The sequence below is a fragment of the Haemaphysalis longicornis genome, unplaced genomic scaffold (assembly GCF_048455015.1).
Source record: "Haemaphysalis longicornis isolate Haplotype H1 unplaced genomic scaffold, Haemaphysalis longicornis Haplotype H1 scaffold_3, whole genome shotgun sequence".
NCBI classification, from domain to species: domain Eukaryota; kingdom Metazoa; phylum Arthropoda; class Arachnida; order Ixodida; family Ixodidae; genus Haemaphysalis; species Haemaphysalis longicornis.
The window spans coordinates 12,940,621-12,957,410 of NW_027526335.1; the positions used below are offsets into that span (position 1 = coordinate 12,940,621).

General features: G+C 47.2%; 1 protein-coding gene across 1 annotated transcript in view; it reads left to right on the forward strand.

The window, feature by feature from the left end:
• Positions 1-16,790, forward strand: part of LOC144173991 (cell adhesion molecule Dscam1-like) — a 184,800-nt gene that overhangs the window by 50,885 nt on the left and 117,125 nt on the right. The window contains exon 2 of the mRNA XM_077702387.1: positions 10,289-10,642. Coding sequence (XP_077558513.1) covers positions 10,289-10,642 — 354 coding nt within the window. The remainder of the gene's footprint in view (positions 1-10,288; positions 10,643-16,790) is intronic.

Below are 16,790 nucleotides of genomic sequence, written 5' to 3' on the forward strand. Positions count from 1 at the left end.
AAACAGAAACGGCAACCCAGAGAGGAATAACACGCAGGGTAGACGCGGGAGGCGGTCCTGGCGGCGGCGACATACCGAGCAACCGCCGCGCGCGACGCCGAGAACAATGTAGCGAGAGCCGGGAAATAAAGATAAACAAGAGAGCCCACAAAACGGCAAGCATGAAATATTACTGTGGCCACCATCGTGCCTCGGGGAGTCGAAGGCAGCGAATACCCTTTTGCCTTCGGAAGAGAAATTCGAGGCACGACCGCACTCACACACACACACACCAACGCTGAGACGACATCGGTTGAGGGTAAGAAACAAGTTCGGCTTCTCCGGAGAGGGGGTCCTATAACAGCGCGGATAATGCCGCTAGACCGCCAGCGTACGCGCGCTTCGCCATCAGGGCCGAGACACGGGGGATGAGATATGTTGAACACATTTGGAAGCTGCCGACTGGAAGCCCTAGTGCGCTCGTGCCATTTATCTCGCAAAGAGAACGCACAGAAGCCTGCCAGTGTTGACGCCTTTTTTTCTTTCACGGAGGGCGGCCCGCGATGGAGCACCGACCACCCCCTGTAGTTTCTTCCGTGTTCACCAAGCCCTAGTAACGACTCTGCTTGGCTAGTTTGCCACTGTGTTTCTGCTCGACGCCTGACCACCTCGAAAACTAGCTTCCGTCCCTCTCTAACTCTGTGCCTTCTTCGACTCTTTCCGACACGTCGCTTTTCGCGTCCCTGGTGCTATTTCGACACAGCTGTCTCGCTCCTGGTTTTGTTTGAGTTTTCCAGAAACTGGTCCGATGTTTTGTAGTAGGAAATGCTTCATGGGCCTTTCAAACAGTCCAGTCTGGCCATCCTTGACGAAAGATCCCGGTCACTGAGGACAGCCTAGCAGGCAACGCCTTAACTTCCACGGAACTTTTTTGGGGCCCATGCAGTATGGTTTTCTCCCTTTCACCACTCTTCATTGGCGTGTAATGTTGCCGCCTAATATGCCGTTGTCTCATATTCCCAGCACCTCAGCTCAGCAAGGCAAATACGTTTGCCTGTGTTTGTCTATGTAGGACGACTGCATGTCTTGTATGATCCTTGGTTTCGTGTCTTGTCGCAAAACACAGGAGTACTCACTGTTATTTTCGGGCACCTACCTTTTCTAACAAAATCCGCCAACAGTTCGTATATCGGCGTTGCCTCTGCTTGTAGCTGCCATCTTCCTGTACTTCCATGCAGCTGCAGAGACGCGAAGTTGGGGCCGCCGAAAGTACGCTTTGTGTGCTATCGTTTTGTGTGGTAAAATGGGGAAGGGGGGTGGGGGTGGTGTTGGCTTAGCCCGTGCGCCTTTGTTATGTTACTATGCGTTCAGCTCGGCCGGGTGGTCTCGACGAACGGCGGCTGGGTGTGCATTTGTAAAAACAGTCTCGGAGCGTTGTTTTCTTCTGGACAACGCGCTCGCGGGGACTATGGCTTCTCCACGTTAGGAGGGGGTTCGGTCGTTCGTCAAGAGGACAGTGGTCAAGCAGCAAAAGTATGCTGTCTCTTCGTGCGTCGGAAGGCACGCGGCGTAGCTTTTGAGGATTTTATGAAGCTGGCTTGAGTGATGCTCATTTATGGTACTCTTGGATTTTTGCGTTGTGAGTAGGGTCATCCGCGTCGGGAATGCCCGTAAGAGTTCGGAGGAGCGTATCCCGCCGGTAAGGCGACGCGCAGCGGCGTCTCTTAGTCTGGGGAAGGGTTGCACTTCAATTGCGCACAAAGTAATGAAGACTGGAGAGAGAAGACACGAGACAGAGCTCTCTGTCTCGTGTCGTCTCTCCAGTCTTCGTTACTTTTGTGCGCAATTGAAGGACAGCATGGGTTACCAACTTGCCCAAACCTACAGCCTACTGGGGAAGGGTTAGCAAGCGACTGTCTCTTTGTGCCAGCACGCGCCGTGGCAAAGGCAAAGCTGGAAAGCGAGGACGGAGCAAAATGCTAGCCGCACGAAGGCGGCTCTTGGATTTCGGCTTTTGCGCTTTGTGCGGGTGCCGGCCGCTGGGGGTAATGGGTTGACAGCTCAGCGCAGCTAGGGACTTTCGGTGGCGGCTGTTTTGTTTCGGCTTCTTGGTTCTAATAACATGTGAAGGGGAAGTGTACTATGATTTCCATGAGTGAGGCTGTTGGGTCACGTGACTGCGTGTGTGACGTTTTAGGATTTATTGTTTCTTGTGGCCAGTCAGTGGTCAAATGTGAATAATTCTGAAAAGCCTTTTCGCTCTTTCTTGAACTTGGGTTTTGGGGTCAAGACCAGAGTGTCGGGTTTTGTCCGGGTCGGTCGACAGAAATCCAGGAAAGCCAGGTTGGGCTATAAATGACCAAACTGGGCTTGTTAATTTTATAGCTGGTAGGAGAAATTGTTGGTTGGCCGTTTTGGTATTATTGGGCTGTTCTGTATTTTCGCTTGAGACACCCTTTTGCCACTTTTGTACACAAAATGCCACTATTGGGCTGGCTCGGAAAAAGAATAAACGAATAAATGGCAAGTTTATACTTTAATCATAGCAATTCCACAGTCTAAACGTAATTGAAAAAATCCTAAGATGTGAAGTTTTGAAAAGCCTAAGTTGAGCAGATATGAAAAGCCTAACATGAGCGGAACTTTCTGTACGTGCAATTTTTGTGCCCAATTGTTGAGTACTTTGGCAAACTCAACAAAGCGTTTCAGGGTGGGGACCCTGAACCACCAAGGCTTTTTAAAGACTTGTGCTTGTTTGTGAAGTGTTGGCCTCACCGTATCGTTCTTGCCAGATATGCATCTCTTGATTCCAATTGGGAGAACCATTTCATGCATGTTCGAGCCTGCCGACGGGGAAGTGTTTTCTGTGACGCCTTTGAAAAGTCCTCCTTTAGCGAGGAGAAGAACAGGATCATTCTTGAGCGGTGCCGTTCATTTGTGATTGCATGTGTGAAGAGCACCTTGAGGCACCTTCCATCCAATCTGAAATTGTTAGGCGACCTCCACCTTTTGTTCTGCAACAACACAAGCAAATTCCTCTTCGATGCTGTGCTGAAAGCATTCGGGAAGTTCATTCCGGCGTCAAGCATTTCTTTAATGGAGTCCGAATACACTTGCTTGCTGCAATGTAGGCTTGATGACCTCCGTGACGACTCCGCCAAAATTTTTTGTAAGAATGTACTCGGCGCCAGGAACAGCGGTGGTGTGCGAATGTTTCCGCTGCTGTCGCAACTACCTATCTCAATTCTCACGCTGCCAGTCTCAAATGTTGCGGTTGAACGACTTTTAGTCACGTAACTCTAACGAAAACAGGCTTGCGGAACAGAATACGTTGGAGAACATCCTTCATATAAAGTTTGGACAAACGAGAAACGGCAAGTGCTGTAGAGACTTGACACCATCCGAGATCTTGTTGGAGCGGTTCAACTCTATGTACTCAAGTGCAGCTGTTTGTTCTCCAAACGAGTGATGTTTTGTCTTGCACTCATTCTGTGAACATCTCAAATCTGAAATCTGACAAATAGCAGACATTTGAATAAACGTTTGAAGTGAATCGTGTGAAGCTTTTTTATTTGGCTGTTTGGGCTATTTCTCTGGGTCGACGTGGGGCTACTTTTGGGCTATGTGGCTCAAAAATTTGTCGGGTTGCTCTGCGGCAAACTGACATCCCTGGAGAGATCTAGTTCAATATAGATCACGGCCTAACGGGGTGCTGCGGACAAAATGACTAGTTTATATAAATGCAATATCCAGCAAGAAAAGGAATCCCCATCCCTCACCTGCTTTGGTCATCGTAGCGAGTCGAGATCGTCCTCTTGGCTCGAGCATCCCGAAGAACCTCGCTATTTCGTCTTCATCGCTCATCAAGAAGAACAGACGCGAAATTCAACTTTCATTCCTGCCCAGAGTCTTGCATCATACCCCGTAACCTGCTTTTTATGACGATGTAAAGAGGCTGAAAGCTTTGATTTACGTCGATTCCCACATATGCGTGAAATCCGCCAATATTTTTATTTTCTGAAGAAACCGAACACATTTTCTGCAAACAACAGTAGCATGTCACTGTTTTTTACTGTTTTCTTGATTATTTAACCGTTTCTATCATCCCGCTGTGACCTGAAAAATCGATCAGCCCCCGCACTAATGAACATTGTAGGTCATACCAGCATCGAAGGACTCTGGCCATACTGAGAGCGCTTATCGGTACAACGGCTACATTTGACATTGATTACGCGGGCAAATAACCTAGATTGTCTTATGCAAGAAGCCCGAAGCCCCCCAAAGCGTCCCGAGGCGTGTTCATAGAAACACTAAACAATAATGATGACGGTACTGCGCGACGACTTAAGGGGGACCCAGCGCTATTCTGTGGGCTTCTCATGCAATTACCACGAGGCCCCCTGAATTTTTATGCCTACAGACGGCTTGGGTAGTGCAGGATTTATGCGCAATGTGCGCGCAGTGCGTTTAAAGCTCGAACCCCAAGCGCATGCGGCAGCGCGCAGGACAGAGCCGCTATTAGTTTCTGGCTCTCGAACGACGCTCAAAAACGCCGAGCAATTTCGCTGTCGCAGCTGCAGAGGCTGCCGATTGTCGCCGCTGATTGAAAGCGGCCTGTTGGCGCAAAGAAATTGCCACGTGCTCGAGGAGGAGGAATGACCATTTCCTTAAGCGAGATGGTATTTGGGCGGGGATGTGTTCTGCCTCCTATGTTCACGAGGCCCCGTGCCTGCCAGGAGCTACATTTTGGCTGGTGCCATTGGCGTAACAAATGAAAGCAATCGCGAAATATCCGCGAAACTACCGACACGAAGAAATTGCTTTTTAATAGTTTGAGTCTTCGTTAGAAGCTGAAAAAGGGCGCTATTATTGGCGCAGTCTCCTTCGCCATACTCTACGTCACAAAAATTGCAATGAAAGCGAAAGAGATAACTGGCTGTTTTATTCGTAATTTATAGGTAATAAAAACGGATCTCCACATTGAATAAAGGTGGAAAAGAAGAAATGTTCCACTTTTGTGCTTGAATCAAAATTTGCTCCCTTTTTGTTTCGTTTCCGGGTAATAACAGAATGTAGCAAGGGTAAGTATTATAAACCTAAATTTATCCTTAATGAAGTATCTTAGTAACCTAACAAGGGGTAAAGTAACTTAAAAGTAACTTATTAAAGGACCAACCGGAAGGGCATAAAATTTAATCACGCGGTAGTTGTGACTGACTATTCTGTACCAATGACCAAAATGTCTTGCAATCTTCAATAAGCTTCTGTTAAAGGGGCCATGCAGACAAAACACAAGTTTAGTTCATTAGAAAGATTGTCTCGTTAGAATTATACTGACACCAGTTTTAACGTGAACATTGCTCAAAGACGCTATATAATTAGAAAAAAAAAAAAGGAATGGCTATGCGACCCACCAGCTCATTTCCCGCAACAGAACTTATGATGTCATATGCTCCGCTTTGCGATTGGCTGAGGCCGGCAAAAGCAAACGCAAAGTAGGCAGGGCTTATAAGCTTGCCTAACAAGCTATTTGCGCTTGAATTTAGGGCATATTCTTTCATTGCAGTAAAAATTGTGGAATGAACAATTAAGGTTACGAATGAACGCGTAAACACCGAAGCAGTTAGTGCGACACTTTGCTGGCTGAGACTGCCTAACGCAGTCGTGGGACGCGTTGGACGAACTGACATAAGTGGCACGGTCCCCTACATGACCATGTTTGTCGAGTCATAGCTTGCGTTTTAGGTAACGATTAGTCTGACCCCCAATAAAAATACGGCAGGTATATAAGCCCGACCAGAAGTGAAGTGCTAACACTTAGAACTTCAGTTAAGGTCCCTGACTTCAGTAGTAATGCAGCGCCATCTATGAAATTGAGCGATAAGCAAGGTAACGAAACGGGTGTCTGCGTGATGGGAGCGTGATGGGAGCTTTAGTATCATGCGACACACAGCTATTCGAATTAACGACTGACCTGATTTCAGGCATGAATAACAACAAAGATATAGACGCATTTCCCTTGACTTTTTGAAAGCATTCTACCGTGTATCCCATAACATTTTAATCTCGAAATTATATGCACTACGCTTGGATTCTGTAACCTTATCATGGCTGCGTAATTTTTGAACACTTCGCAACCAGTTTACAGTCATCAATAAAGCTTCATCTTCCTACTGCTACGTAACGTCCGGTGTCCCACAGGGCAATGTACTTGGGCCCTTATTAGATGCGACGCACCTCTTGCTCTGAGGCATGTCCCTCCTTCGTCGGCGTCGGCGGCGTCACCTGCGCATGCGCGACTCTCCTCCTCTCTTCTCTCCGACAGCGGTGCGCAACACTCTCACTCCGTCTCGTTATCATAAACAACAGCTGCGTGCGCGCGCTTCGCTCAGCTTCCGTCGCGCAAGTACGCGCATGCGCGACACTCCTCCGCTGTCTCCTCTCCTTCAGGCGCTGTGAATAAATTGAACCCCCCGATGCGTCGCATCACACCAGGGTTCCCTCGCGGGAAGATGGGCGTAATTTTTTTGTTTCTTATTTGCATTAACGACTTGCGCACTACCATATTATCTTGCATCCGTCTATTTGCCTATAACTACATCATTTACCGTACCATTAACAGCGCTGATGATCACCTCATCTTACAAAATGATCTTAACTTATTTACAATTGCTACAAGTGGGAAATGACCTTTAATATATCCGAGTGCAAAATAATGTCTTTTAACCGCGAAAATAATTCTAATTTCTACGTCCTAAACAATGAACAGACTTCGCGACCATCCTCGTACAGATATCTTGGCGTACATCTATCACCCAATCTATCCTGGTCTTTTCATATCACAGCCACCTGAGCGAAAACATGTGGAACTTCAGGATATTTACGCAGAAATTTGCGAAAAGCTCCATCTCACATTCGCAAATTAGCCTATTTAACTTTTGTGTGCCCACAGCTCGAGTTTACCTCCACAATATGGTCGCCATTCGAAAACTACCTAACCACGATGTTAGAATCTGTGCAAAATAGAGCCGCTCATTTTATTTCAGGCACTTTTGATCGTTATTCAAGCGTAACAAAAATAAAACTAGGTCATTCAATTGTGCCTTTGGAAAAACGCAGGTCCATTGCTCTCCTCTGCTTGTTTCACAAATATGTTTATAATAGTAGGTTGTCACCATTACCACTAGTAGCACCAGTGCGCATGTCGAGACGACTTCATTATCAGTTTAGTTTTTCCCGCATTAATGGCAACACACGCGCATTTAATTCATCAGCACTGCCTCGGGCCATTTCCATGTGGATTGATCTTCCAGACACCATTGCTTTCATAGCTGACAGTAAAATATGTCGGGAACACGTGCGTGTATCGACATTTTTCATGTTAATGACGCACAAAACAACTATGGCACGCTTGTAACATTTTGTGCCTTGTTTTGTTTTTGATTGGTTTGCTTTTTACTGGCGCAAAAGGCTGTTAACTTTTCTGTGTGAGCGCCACTTTTATAATTTTAAATTAAATTGTAGAAATCTTCGTTTTTTTGTGTGTGTATTACTCCGGCTTGATACGCTTGTATCGGCTGTACTAATTCCAACAGCGATTTATGTCATCTTGCTTTCGATACAACACCTTCTTCAACCTTTAATTTTACTCTAATGCTCTTTTAAATAATTTTGTATTTACCCTCCCTTACCTCAATGCTCCTAGGAGCCTGTAACGAATTGTGAATAAACAAAGAAATAAAATATACTTAAGCGCTTAACTCTATTTATTTATTTTAAATTGGCTGTCAACCTTCCATGGGCATGGTGAAGCAGGTGCTGCGTCCCAATATTATTTTTAATTTTTTGTTCGGGAACAGAATTTTAATGAGTAAAGAGATTACTACACCTATGCCCACGTTTTACTTCCATGATTACACGAACAGATATGCAGACGACTCGCAAACTTTAGGAAATCATGAATAAAACTTGGGAAGGCCTAGGAAAATGTTTAAACGTCGAGTTATTTAAACAAAATGTGTATGACACTTAGATGCATCTCGAAACATTGTCTATCACGCCAAAATCTTTCTAAACCTCTTAGTGCGAAAGCAGGGTAGAGAGCAGGTTTGACCTGTTCGGTCACCCTTAAAGGCCGCTGCGACTGAGACGGCACTCCGTAAAATCGGGGTCATCGCGGAAGACTCGACCTATGTAGCTATCGACGTACATATTTCTCTGATGCTTGCGCGCGCATCACTGGAGCGACAGAAAACCGATAAGGGAGCAGCCAATGGTGGAAGATATCGATTTCCACTTCCGTCTCCTGACACACTTATTTCGTCTTTTACGTCCGCCCTTGGTGCAAAAACCTAAAAGTAAAGCACGAGGCGAAGGTACAGAGAAAATACGCACCCTCCGCCTCTCGATAAATGGCTACTTTTCGCTGGAGAGAAAAAGGCAAGGCACCAGCAGGAAGTATAGATCGCGTAATTCAAGGATCTTGTTCACGATACACCCCTGCTTTTGAATCCAATGGCGAGCTTTCGCAATTTCTTATGGCAGCTCCTGAAAGCGACAACAACCTTAAGGAGACATCTTGCCTGCGCGGTGTCCTTGTACACATTTGCTCATCAGTCCGCATCTGTCACAGCAATTTCATTGCTCTCCTTTGGACGAAATCGAGGCTGGAAGTTTGTTCTTTATGGTTACGGTGCTTGTTGCCAGTTTCTTTGATGCCAGTGGGGTCTATTTTCTTTCTGTCTTTCTTTTACGGTGGGGGCTGAATCTTGTCAACAGCCCAAGCTAATCGGTTGTGCAGCGTAGTCATGGTGCTAAGAGGGTGAATTGCTTAGGTAGCTGCAATGAAGATGATACCGCAATACTTTGGAGATAAATGAGGGTGACGTCATCGTGATGGTATGGGACGTACTTTTTGATCAACCGGTGGCTCGAACTTCATGCGCATGCGGAAGAGTTCGAAGAGCAATTGAAGGCACAAACTTCGGGGCCGCTTTAGTGCCCGTATAAACGCGTGGTGCGTATGCATATTGTGTTGTTGTGGAACCATTCAAAGACCGCTCGTAGACTATTTCAAAATACTGAAGTGGTTTGTGTTTAAAATCAATGTTAAGCTCCCCTTGCGTGATGTGAATGTAGAATATGTCCGAAGAAACGAGCGTGGCCGTTGGCACTCTTTTTTCTGATTGTGGCAATGTGCCAAACATTTTTCACCAATCCTCGTGCTCCCTTAGTTCTTTGGCACCGCAGTGACGAAATGTCACCTATAACTTTGTAACGCATAACATGCAACCAAGTTAAGGATAGGTGTTACATGAGTTTGCAGTGGAAGGTCTACAAGTACCTACGAGTGTGCCCACCATGCGCGAAGCTAGGTTCGGTCGTGAAGCTATAATTTATAGCATCTAAGGGTAACGACAGCGTGAGGCACCCCTTTGCGGGAGCCTTTGGTATCCCTATGGAACGAAGGCGAGAAAACTTCATTATCGAAACAGCCCTAGTCCGGGCTGTCATGCCACAGTCTTTTCATTGGGAGACGGCCGGTCATTAGAATGCCCAGAGTTCCTCCCTAGCACGACGGCAGCGGCCCGCCAGGAGTTCTTGCGTCGACTTGCCTCAACATAGCATTGCTATGTAGAAATAAACATTGACTTGACTTGACTTGACTTCACGTCCACGCCAATACCCGGGTTGAACGAGTCCACCCAGTAAGCGACGGGGGAACGGAGGTGTGGCGCTAGGTCTGGTGGACGACACTCCCAGTAAACGAGTTGTACCGATGGGTAGGAAGGGCAGTTGGGTGTAGGGCAAGTTGGGCGCGACAGGATTCCGTGTATGTAGTTGATACGGGGTGGAGTGAGAAGAGAGGAGGTTTGCGCTTTCCGGACCACAGTCGCGGCTTCACGGGAGAGGGTGGGGTTAGGGACTGGGAAATGCTACTTACCGGCACGTAGTGCCTACGTGCAGCGTCCAGGGAGTGGCCATTAGCAGCCAACTTTCTACGTTCACCGATGCCTCCTTTCCCCCGTGCGGCCTAGCACTGTCCCTCCCGATAAATGTTACTTTTATCGGTCCGGTGGCGCTTTTGTACTTATGATATTACTGCCAATAAATAAATAAATAAAAAAATAAATAGCATCGCCCCAATGCCACTCGTAGCAGGCCCCGCCTCTAAACTCAAGCGTGAAGGTAGACTGTTAAAGGCGTAGCAGTGGTGTTGATTGTTTGTTGGCGGACGTAACTCGCACCGCGCGTGGCCATTCAAGTAAAAAAAAAACTGATGTTCCTCCACCTTATTCTCTCTTTGCAGTCGCACTGTGCGTCCTGCCAGAGCCAGAGGCGGTGCTTGGAGACTCGGGTCCACGCTGGTTAAGCGAGCCGCCCCCTCGGCTCCTCTTCTCCAACTGGACGGGCGCCAGTGCACGCTGCTCGGCCGCCGGAGACCCGCGGCCGCAGGTGTGGTGGGTGACGGCCAGCGACGGCGCCAACGCCAGCAGTCTGCCGGCGTCGCGGGGCCAGCTGCTCACCGTGCACGATGGAGTGCTGACCTTCCTGCCCTTCCGCGAGCACCAGTTCCGAGCCGAGGTCCACAGGGGCGCCTTCCGCTGCCGGGCCCACAACTCCCGCGGAACTGTACTCAGCACCGTCGTTAACGTGAACGCCGGTGAGCCCCACGCTTTGTTTCCCGTACCATCCCGCTCTGTAGTCGAATTCGTCATCGGGTACATGATAACACAAATGTGGCTGCGGCTTAGCTCAGCTAAGTCTGGATATGCAAAACGAGATATTTGTTTAACCTGGTTAAGTGTTGGTTTTCGTTGGTTATCCTTCGGTTTGGCAGCAATTATTATACTTACGTATACGCTCACCGTTAAGCCAAGTATGACGGCTGCAGCTAGGCCGGTGACCAGGTATGACTGGGATTATGCTTGAGTAGAAACGCATGGGCTCAAAAGCCTCCTGCTCCCGCGCAACTCTCACAGAAGACGGCCCGGCCTCGCTCTCATATGGCCAAGATCTCACTTACTAGGCGAGCACGGCGCTACTCCTAGCCACGGTGCGCCGAGTTACGTGGTCAGGCGGCGACCCAGCTGCGGAGTACGCATGCGCCAAGCCGCCGGCGGCGGCGGCAGCTAGCGCATGCGCTCTCCGCAGCTGGGTCGCTGCCTGACCACGCATCTAGCGCCCGCGGTGGCGGCGGACCTCGGCGTGGCGAGTCACGTAATGCGTTGCCAAGGCTACGCGCATCTGCAGTCAAATGAAGGTCAACTTTCTGGCGACGCGAAAGTCGGCTCAATGAGGTTAGTAAAGCTTTGCTTTAAAAGAAAAAAGTGACCACATCTTTCCGCGGGGGGAAACCATGGGGTGATGCGACGCATCTGGACGGTGCTTGTTACGGTTGCGCCGACCATCGCGGTAGCAGACCTGTTAGTCTCCATTCAAATCATCGGTGGTCATCGGATGTCATCGGAGCGGCGGCGGTGGAGCGACTGAGCGGAGCGGCGCAGTTATCGCGTTTATATGTACCGCGCGTTAACGGTGAGGCGAATGAGAGAGAGAATAGCGCATGCGCATGTGTTAACCGAGCGCTAACGCGCGCTGACGCACAGCTGGCATGGCGAGGGGAGCGAGCGCTAACGCAAGATGGTGCTGCGGTGAGAGCGGCGTTACCGCGCAGCTGGTGTGGCGAGGAGAAAGGGGGAGAGGCGTGCGGACTACGGATGGATGGAGGGACAAGGCGAGTCAAAGAGATGCGTCGCATCTAAAAGCCCCCTTTCCAGATTGATTGATAAATCTTTATTTGCGAGCGTGAGGTGCAGATGTTAGGGCGCCCGCCTGGTGGAGGGCATCCTTAGTCCAGGATACCCTGGCTGCGGCTGGCTGTCCGGGCCCTGGTCACCAGGTCTTGCTGGATCCTGAGGTCCGGGCTAGTCAGGCAAGCCATCCACTGCTCATAGGATGGGGTGGGGTTGGGAGGGAGGTGCGGGGTTCTTTGGCACTCCCATACCTGATGATATAGGGTGCCAGGAGAAGGACAGAAATTACAGGTGGCGGGGTATTGAGCTGGGTAAATGGCGTGAAGAAGGGTGCTGTGGGGATATGTATTTGTCTGAAGTCTTCTCAGGGTGGTGGCTTCATCTCTGGATAGTCTTGGGTGCGGGTCCGGGTATTTTCTTCGGTCGAGACGGTAGTGGGCTAAAATTTCGGCGTAATTCGTGAGCGGGTCCATTTTGGGGGCAAAAAGCGACGTTGTTCCCTCTTCGGTAATGGCCCGGTGTATATGCGCGCGGGCAGCGGCATGTGCCGCCTCATTACCTTGGAGGAATTCATGTCCAGGTACCCAGACGAGGTGTACCTCGGTGAGTCGCCAGCAATGGCTATAGTTCGGTCACTGCTAGTGCCAGGTTCAGTTTCTCCTGTGAAATCTTGTCTCGTTCAAACAGCCATGGGATACCTTATTTATTTATTTATTTATTTATTTATTTATTTATTTATTTATTTATTTATTTATTTATTTATTTATTTATTTATTTATTTATTTATTTATTTATTTATTTATTTATTTATTTATTTATTCGGATACCTACATCGCTTTCGTCGACCATTACTGTAGGGGGAAGGGTTTACAGAAACGGATGTCGATGATAACATTTGAAGAGTTAACAGTCTTTGGTGCAAGTAGACAATGATGACATGCGATCAGTACATGTTCAACGTACAAATGCTCAAATCCAACGTAGTTGCCACGCGGGCCAGAGCGCCTGACCCTGTTCGAAGGAGCGCCACCGAGCCGCTACTGGCCGGATTAAGCGTTTGGCGCAAATTGTCCTACAGGCCGTCCTGTCGCGTCCTAGCTTCCGAATTCAGCCATTCCGTCTCATCGAAGCTTACTAATGAATCTATTTCTCACAAAAGATCTATTAGGGCCGTAGGAAAGGCACCCATGCTAATATATCGGGCACCAACACAATCCAACTGAATAAACAAGTTCCCTCATTATCGAGCGCTTTCCGACACGTCAGTCTGGACATAATTAACATGACCTCACTTCTTCTCGCTATTTTAACAAACGTTGCGAAAAAATGAACAAAACTCACACTAACGCAAAAGACTGGAAGGAAGCCAAGCTGTGCGCAACCTTGCCGACCATCACGAAGGTTTAAGTCGACGATTGCAGCCGAATTGCTTCTTCTTCACTTCCGCAACGACCTTTATTCTACATTTGTTGCTGTAAGTGTGAGCTTTTTTTCATTTTGTTGCGCGTGTTAATCATTGAACAAGATTTTTTTGCGCGTGGTAATCATTGGACATCAACTTGCACGGGCGTGCGCTATGACGTGTCTTTCTCGTTCCGAGCAATTGTTGGGGCGAGTATGGTGAACGCTGGAGCTCTGGCTAATCTCGACCAATCTCCGAAAGTGGGTATGGTTGGCTTGATAAACATGCGCGGGGGACGCTGGGCGGTTGTCGCGAGGGATGCACACATGCACGCCAGGTATTTTCTTGGTTTTGTTAACTGCCGAGCGGCCTTCGCGAAGGCCGCGCTCACGTGCACGCGCTCGGCAATCTCTTGGTGGGTTCAAGTGCGGATATCAAAAATTACGATTTGCTAAACAGCTTTGCTGTTAAACAAAAACAGAAATGCTTGGTCGGGGTGACAGAACCTTATTTTTGTTGTCTCCGGATGAACACCAGGTTGTTTGTGCAGCTTTGTCTATTTAAGGTAAAACTTCCATAGTTGCACCAACTGAGCGTAATGGAACCTCGTTGTGACTCTGGGAACATTATTCGAAATACCGCAAAGTCAAATTCAAGTTTGGGCGTCTACGAATAAGGAACACACCTGGAGATGTAATTGGATAGGTATTGTTAGAGTAATAGGGGCTACTTAACGTAAGCCAAAATTTTGTCTCCATGGGCATGTTCATTTTTTATACCAAGTGAAAACCAGCCATCGTTGCTGGACATACTTCTTTGTAGCATAGAAGATACTGTTGAGAAGATACCACGGTACGGTGGTTAGACTGCCAATTTCATTATTGATTTAGTGTTACCGTAATGGTATTAGACAAAAAAATGTGGAGGATCGTTACACCCCAAAAGCCCGGTGATCATACAGTCCAGCTCTTGTTAGTGTAATCCGATTCAAGGTGGCTGTCATGAAGCCTTGGAAAAAAGTTTGGAGGATACAAGAAAGTTGGTATGAAAAGCAGCAGGAGAAAACAGGATTGAGACCCGAGGTAGAGATTCTCGAAGGTCTTTTCCTCGTGTCTTTTCGTTCTCCCCCTATCCCCGTTGTCGGGAAGCTCCTCGGGACACACTTTATGGAATGTGATTTGTCTTCCCATTCCCAGCGAAGTTTTCGCGGCCCTCGAACCATTCTTCACGATGGGCTTTGCCAAGGAATTTCGCGCGCCATCCGTACCCACCATTGTTAAGGCGACATTGCCGCCACTGACTCTACGGGCTGCTTGATTTATGCAAGTGGCTCCGAGAGCCGCAACTGCAGAATAGTCAGGCCAAATGGGCGCTCCTGCCTGCGCGCGTTCCTTTTCCATATACCTTTAGCGTTCCTTTTCCATATACCTTTTTTCTCTGTACATATACCAGCCGCTGTTCTTCTTTTCCTTTATGCTTGCCTGCTCTCTACGCCGTGTTCTTACACCTCAATGGGAGCTGCGACGAAAGAAGGCAATTCAAGAAACCTCTAGTATCTACTATAGGGGAAGAACATCTTCGCCTTTGAACCATGATGTATAGCGTACACGCGTTTTACCAGCCCCGTTGCAAAATTTTAATGGTACTCTAGAAGTTCAAAGCTGTTGGTGAATAGAACTGCCGGTGAAGTTGACAATGTGCGAAGTGAGGCCGTTGCGCAAAAGAAAAAACAGCCTTTCTATCCCAGACTCTTGGAATTCGAAATATCGTGTGACGAGAGCGGCAATTAAAGGAGGACACGAAGAAGAATAGATTTGGGGTACACATCGATTATTGAGCATAATATGAATTAATAGTTCCTCAGATGGCACAGAATTTTAATCGAATTGACTTGCTTTTCATAGCCACGGAACGCTAAACAGACTTCGCAAAGGGCAGCAAGGCGTGCTTAAAAACAAACTTTGCTATCAATACTATTTAAAATGGGAGCAAAAGCTTTTGCTTAATCAATTGTCATAACACGTGTACTTACCTTTGATATCACAAAGAACACCGAGACTAGAGTGACCAGATCTGAACGCTTCGAAACAGAAATGCTGCACCTTGTCTGGGGCTCTTTCCTGGGCCGACTGGTGCTAAGTATTCCTATTTACGTTGTTTTATTCTCGCAATGGCATGATTAGTGGCTGTATTTTCATGGCCGGATTTGTGTTGAAGATAATACACGAACACAGATACGCATTTTATTAAATATGCATTCATATCATTCGCTTGTGTTCGTGAATCATGAATTTTTATTGCGACCTGCCTCTGATACTGTACCGTGTTTTTCACCTGCACGCGTTTCTCATCCTAGTAAAAGCGCGTTTCATGCAGGAATATTTTGTTTTCAAGGCATCTTATACTTTTACAGAATTTTTTAAAAGGAATTGCGAAAGCAAAAACAAATTGATTTTCCGTATTCGGGTTGTGAAAGGAAGCGTACACTATATGTAAACATGTTTCAAGCCGGAATAAACGTCAAGGTGCGAAAATATATCTAGAATTTATTTCAAAAATTCCCAGCGGTTGTTCAAGCTACAAACGGAGACAGTAAAATGTTGGACGAGAGCGCACAACACGAATATGGAGAGGTAGAATGGCTGGGCTTCACCTCTGGCTTTTTAATTCACGAAGCCCCAACACTGCCATCAAAACGTTTCATAGCGCTGATTTCAGAAAAAAAAAAATGTTAGAATAAAAATCGGAAGGCGGTGATTATTTAAACCAGCCACCTTTTCCTGGGGTAGCAGGAAAGCGTTTCTGTTTCGAAGGAAAGCGAAACATTTGAAACTTTATCAACTAGGCAACGAGTTGACGAGATGGTTTTAAAAATTAACGAATTCATTCTACAAGCATGAGAATAGACCAAACATAACAGAACACCAACACGATCAATCACGACAATATAAAAGATGGGATATGATACGGGGATGGAGCAGAAACGCCATGTTGGTGAGGCGTCCTCCGCCCACATCTGCAGTCATTCCCTTCTTACACCATAACAACACAAAAAAACCAAGCAGAACACCAACCACACATAATCACAAACCATCAGGCGTAACAGATCTATATACCCGGTCAAGTCAGGTCGCGAACAAATCATGAAGAACAAGATCAACAAACCAAGATCAAAGAATCAAGAATCAGGTAAAGTTCAAGAACAAGAACAAACAAGACAAGACGTCTACCAAGGATCCAAGTCGACAGTAAAGATCAATTTTTAGAACGAAGTGTTCTTAAGGTTTAGTGTTTGTTATTTTTCTTTTAATACTTGTAGAGTTTTCTGATTTTTCTGATTTTTCGTTTCAAACAAGGAAATTTTCCGTTCATGAATTTCATGTTCAAAAAAAAAAAAAAAAGCCCGCTGATAGTTTTCCCGTTCCCGGGCGGGGGTCTCTGATCTATCTTCTCTTCCCCATTACCCCTTCCTTTTCCTGCCCCAACCACCTTTGTACCACTACCTCAACCCATACTTCTACCCCCTCCCCTTCCCTTTCTCTCCCTGCGATACACATGTGGGGCAGGCTGGGAACCTCTTTCCCTCTCACAGTCATCTCACCTCACCTCACCTATGTTAGCAGACTTTCATTGAGCCCCTCTGAAGAGGAACT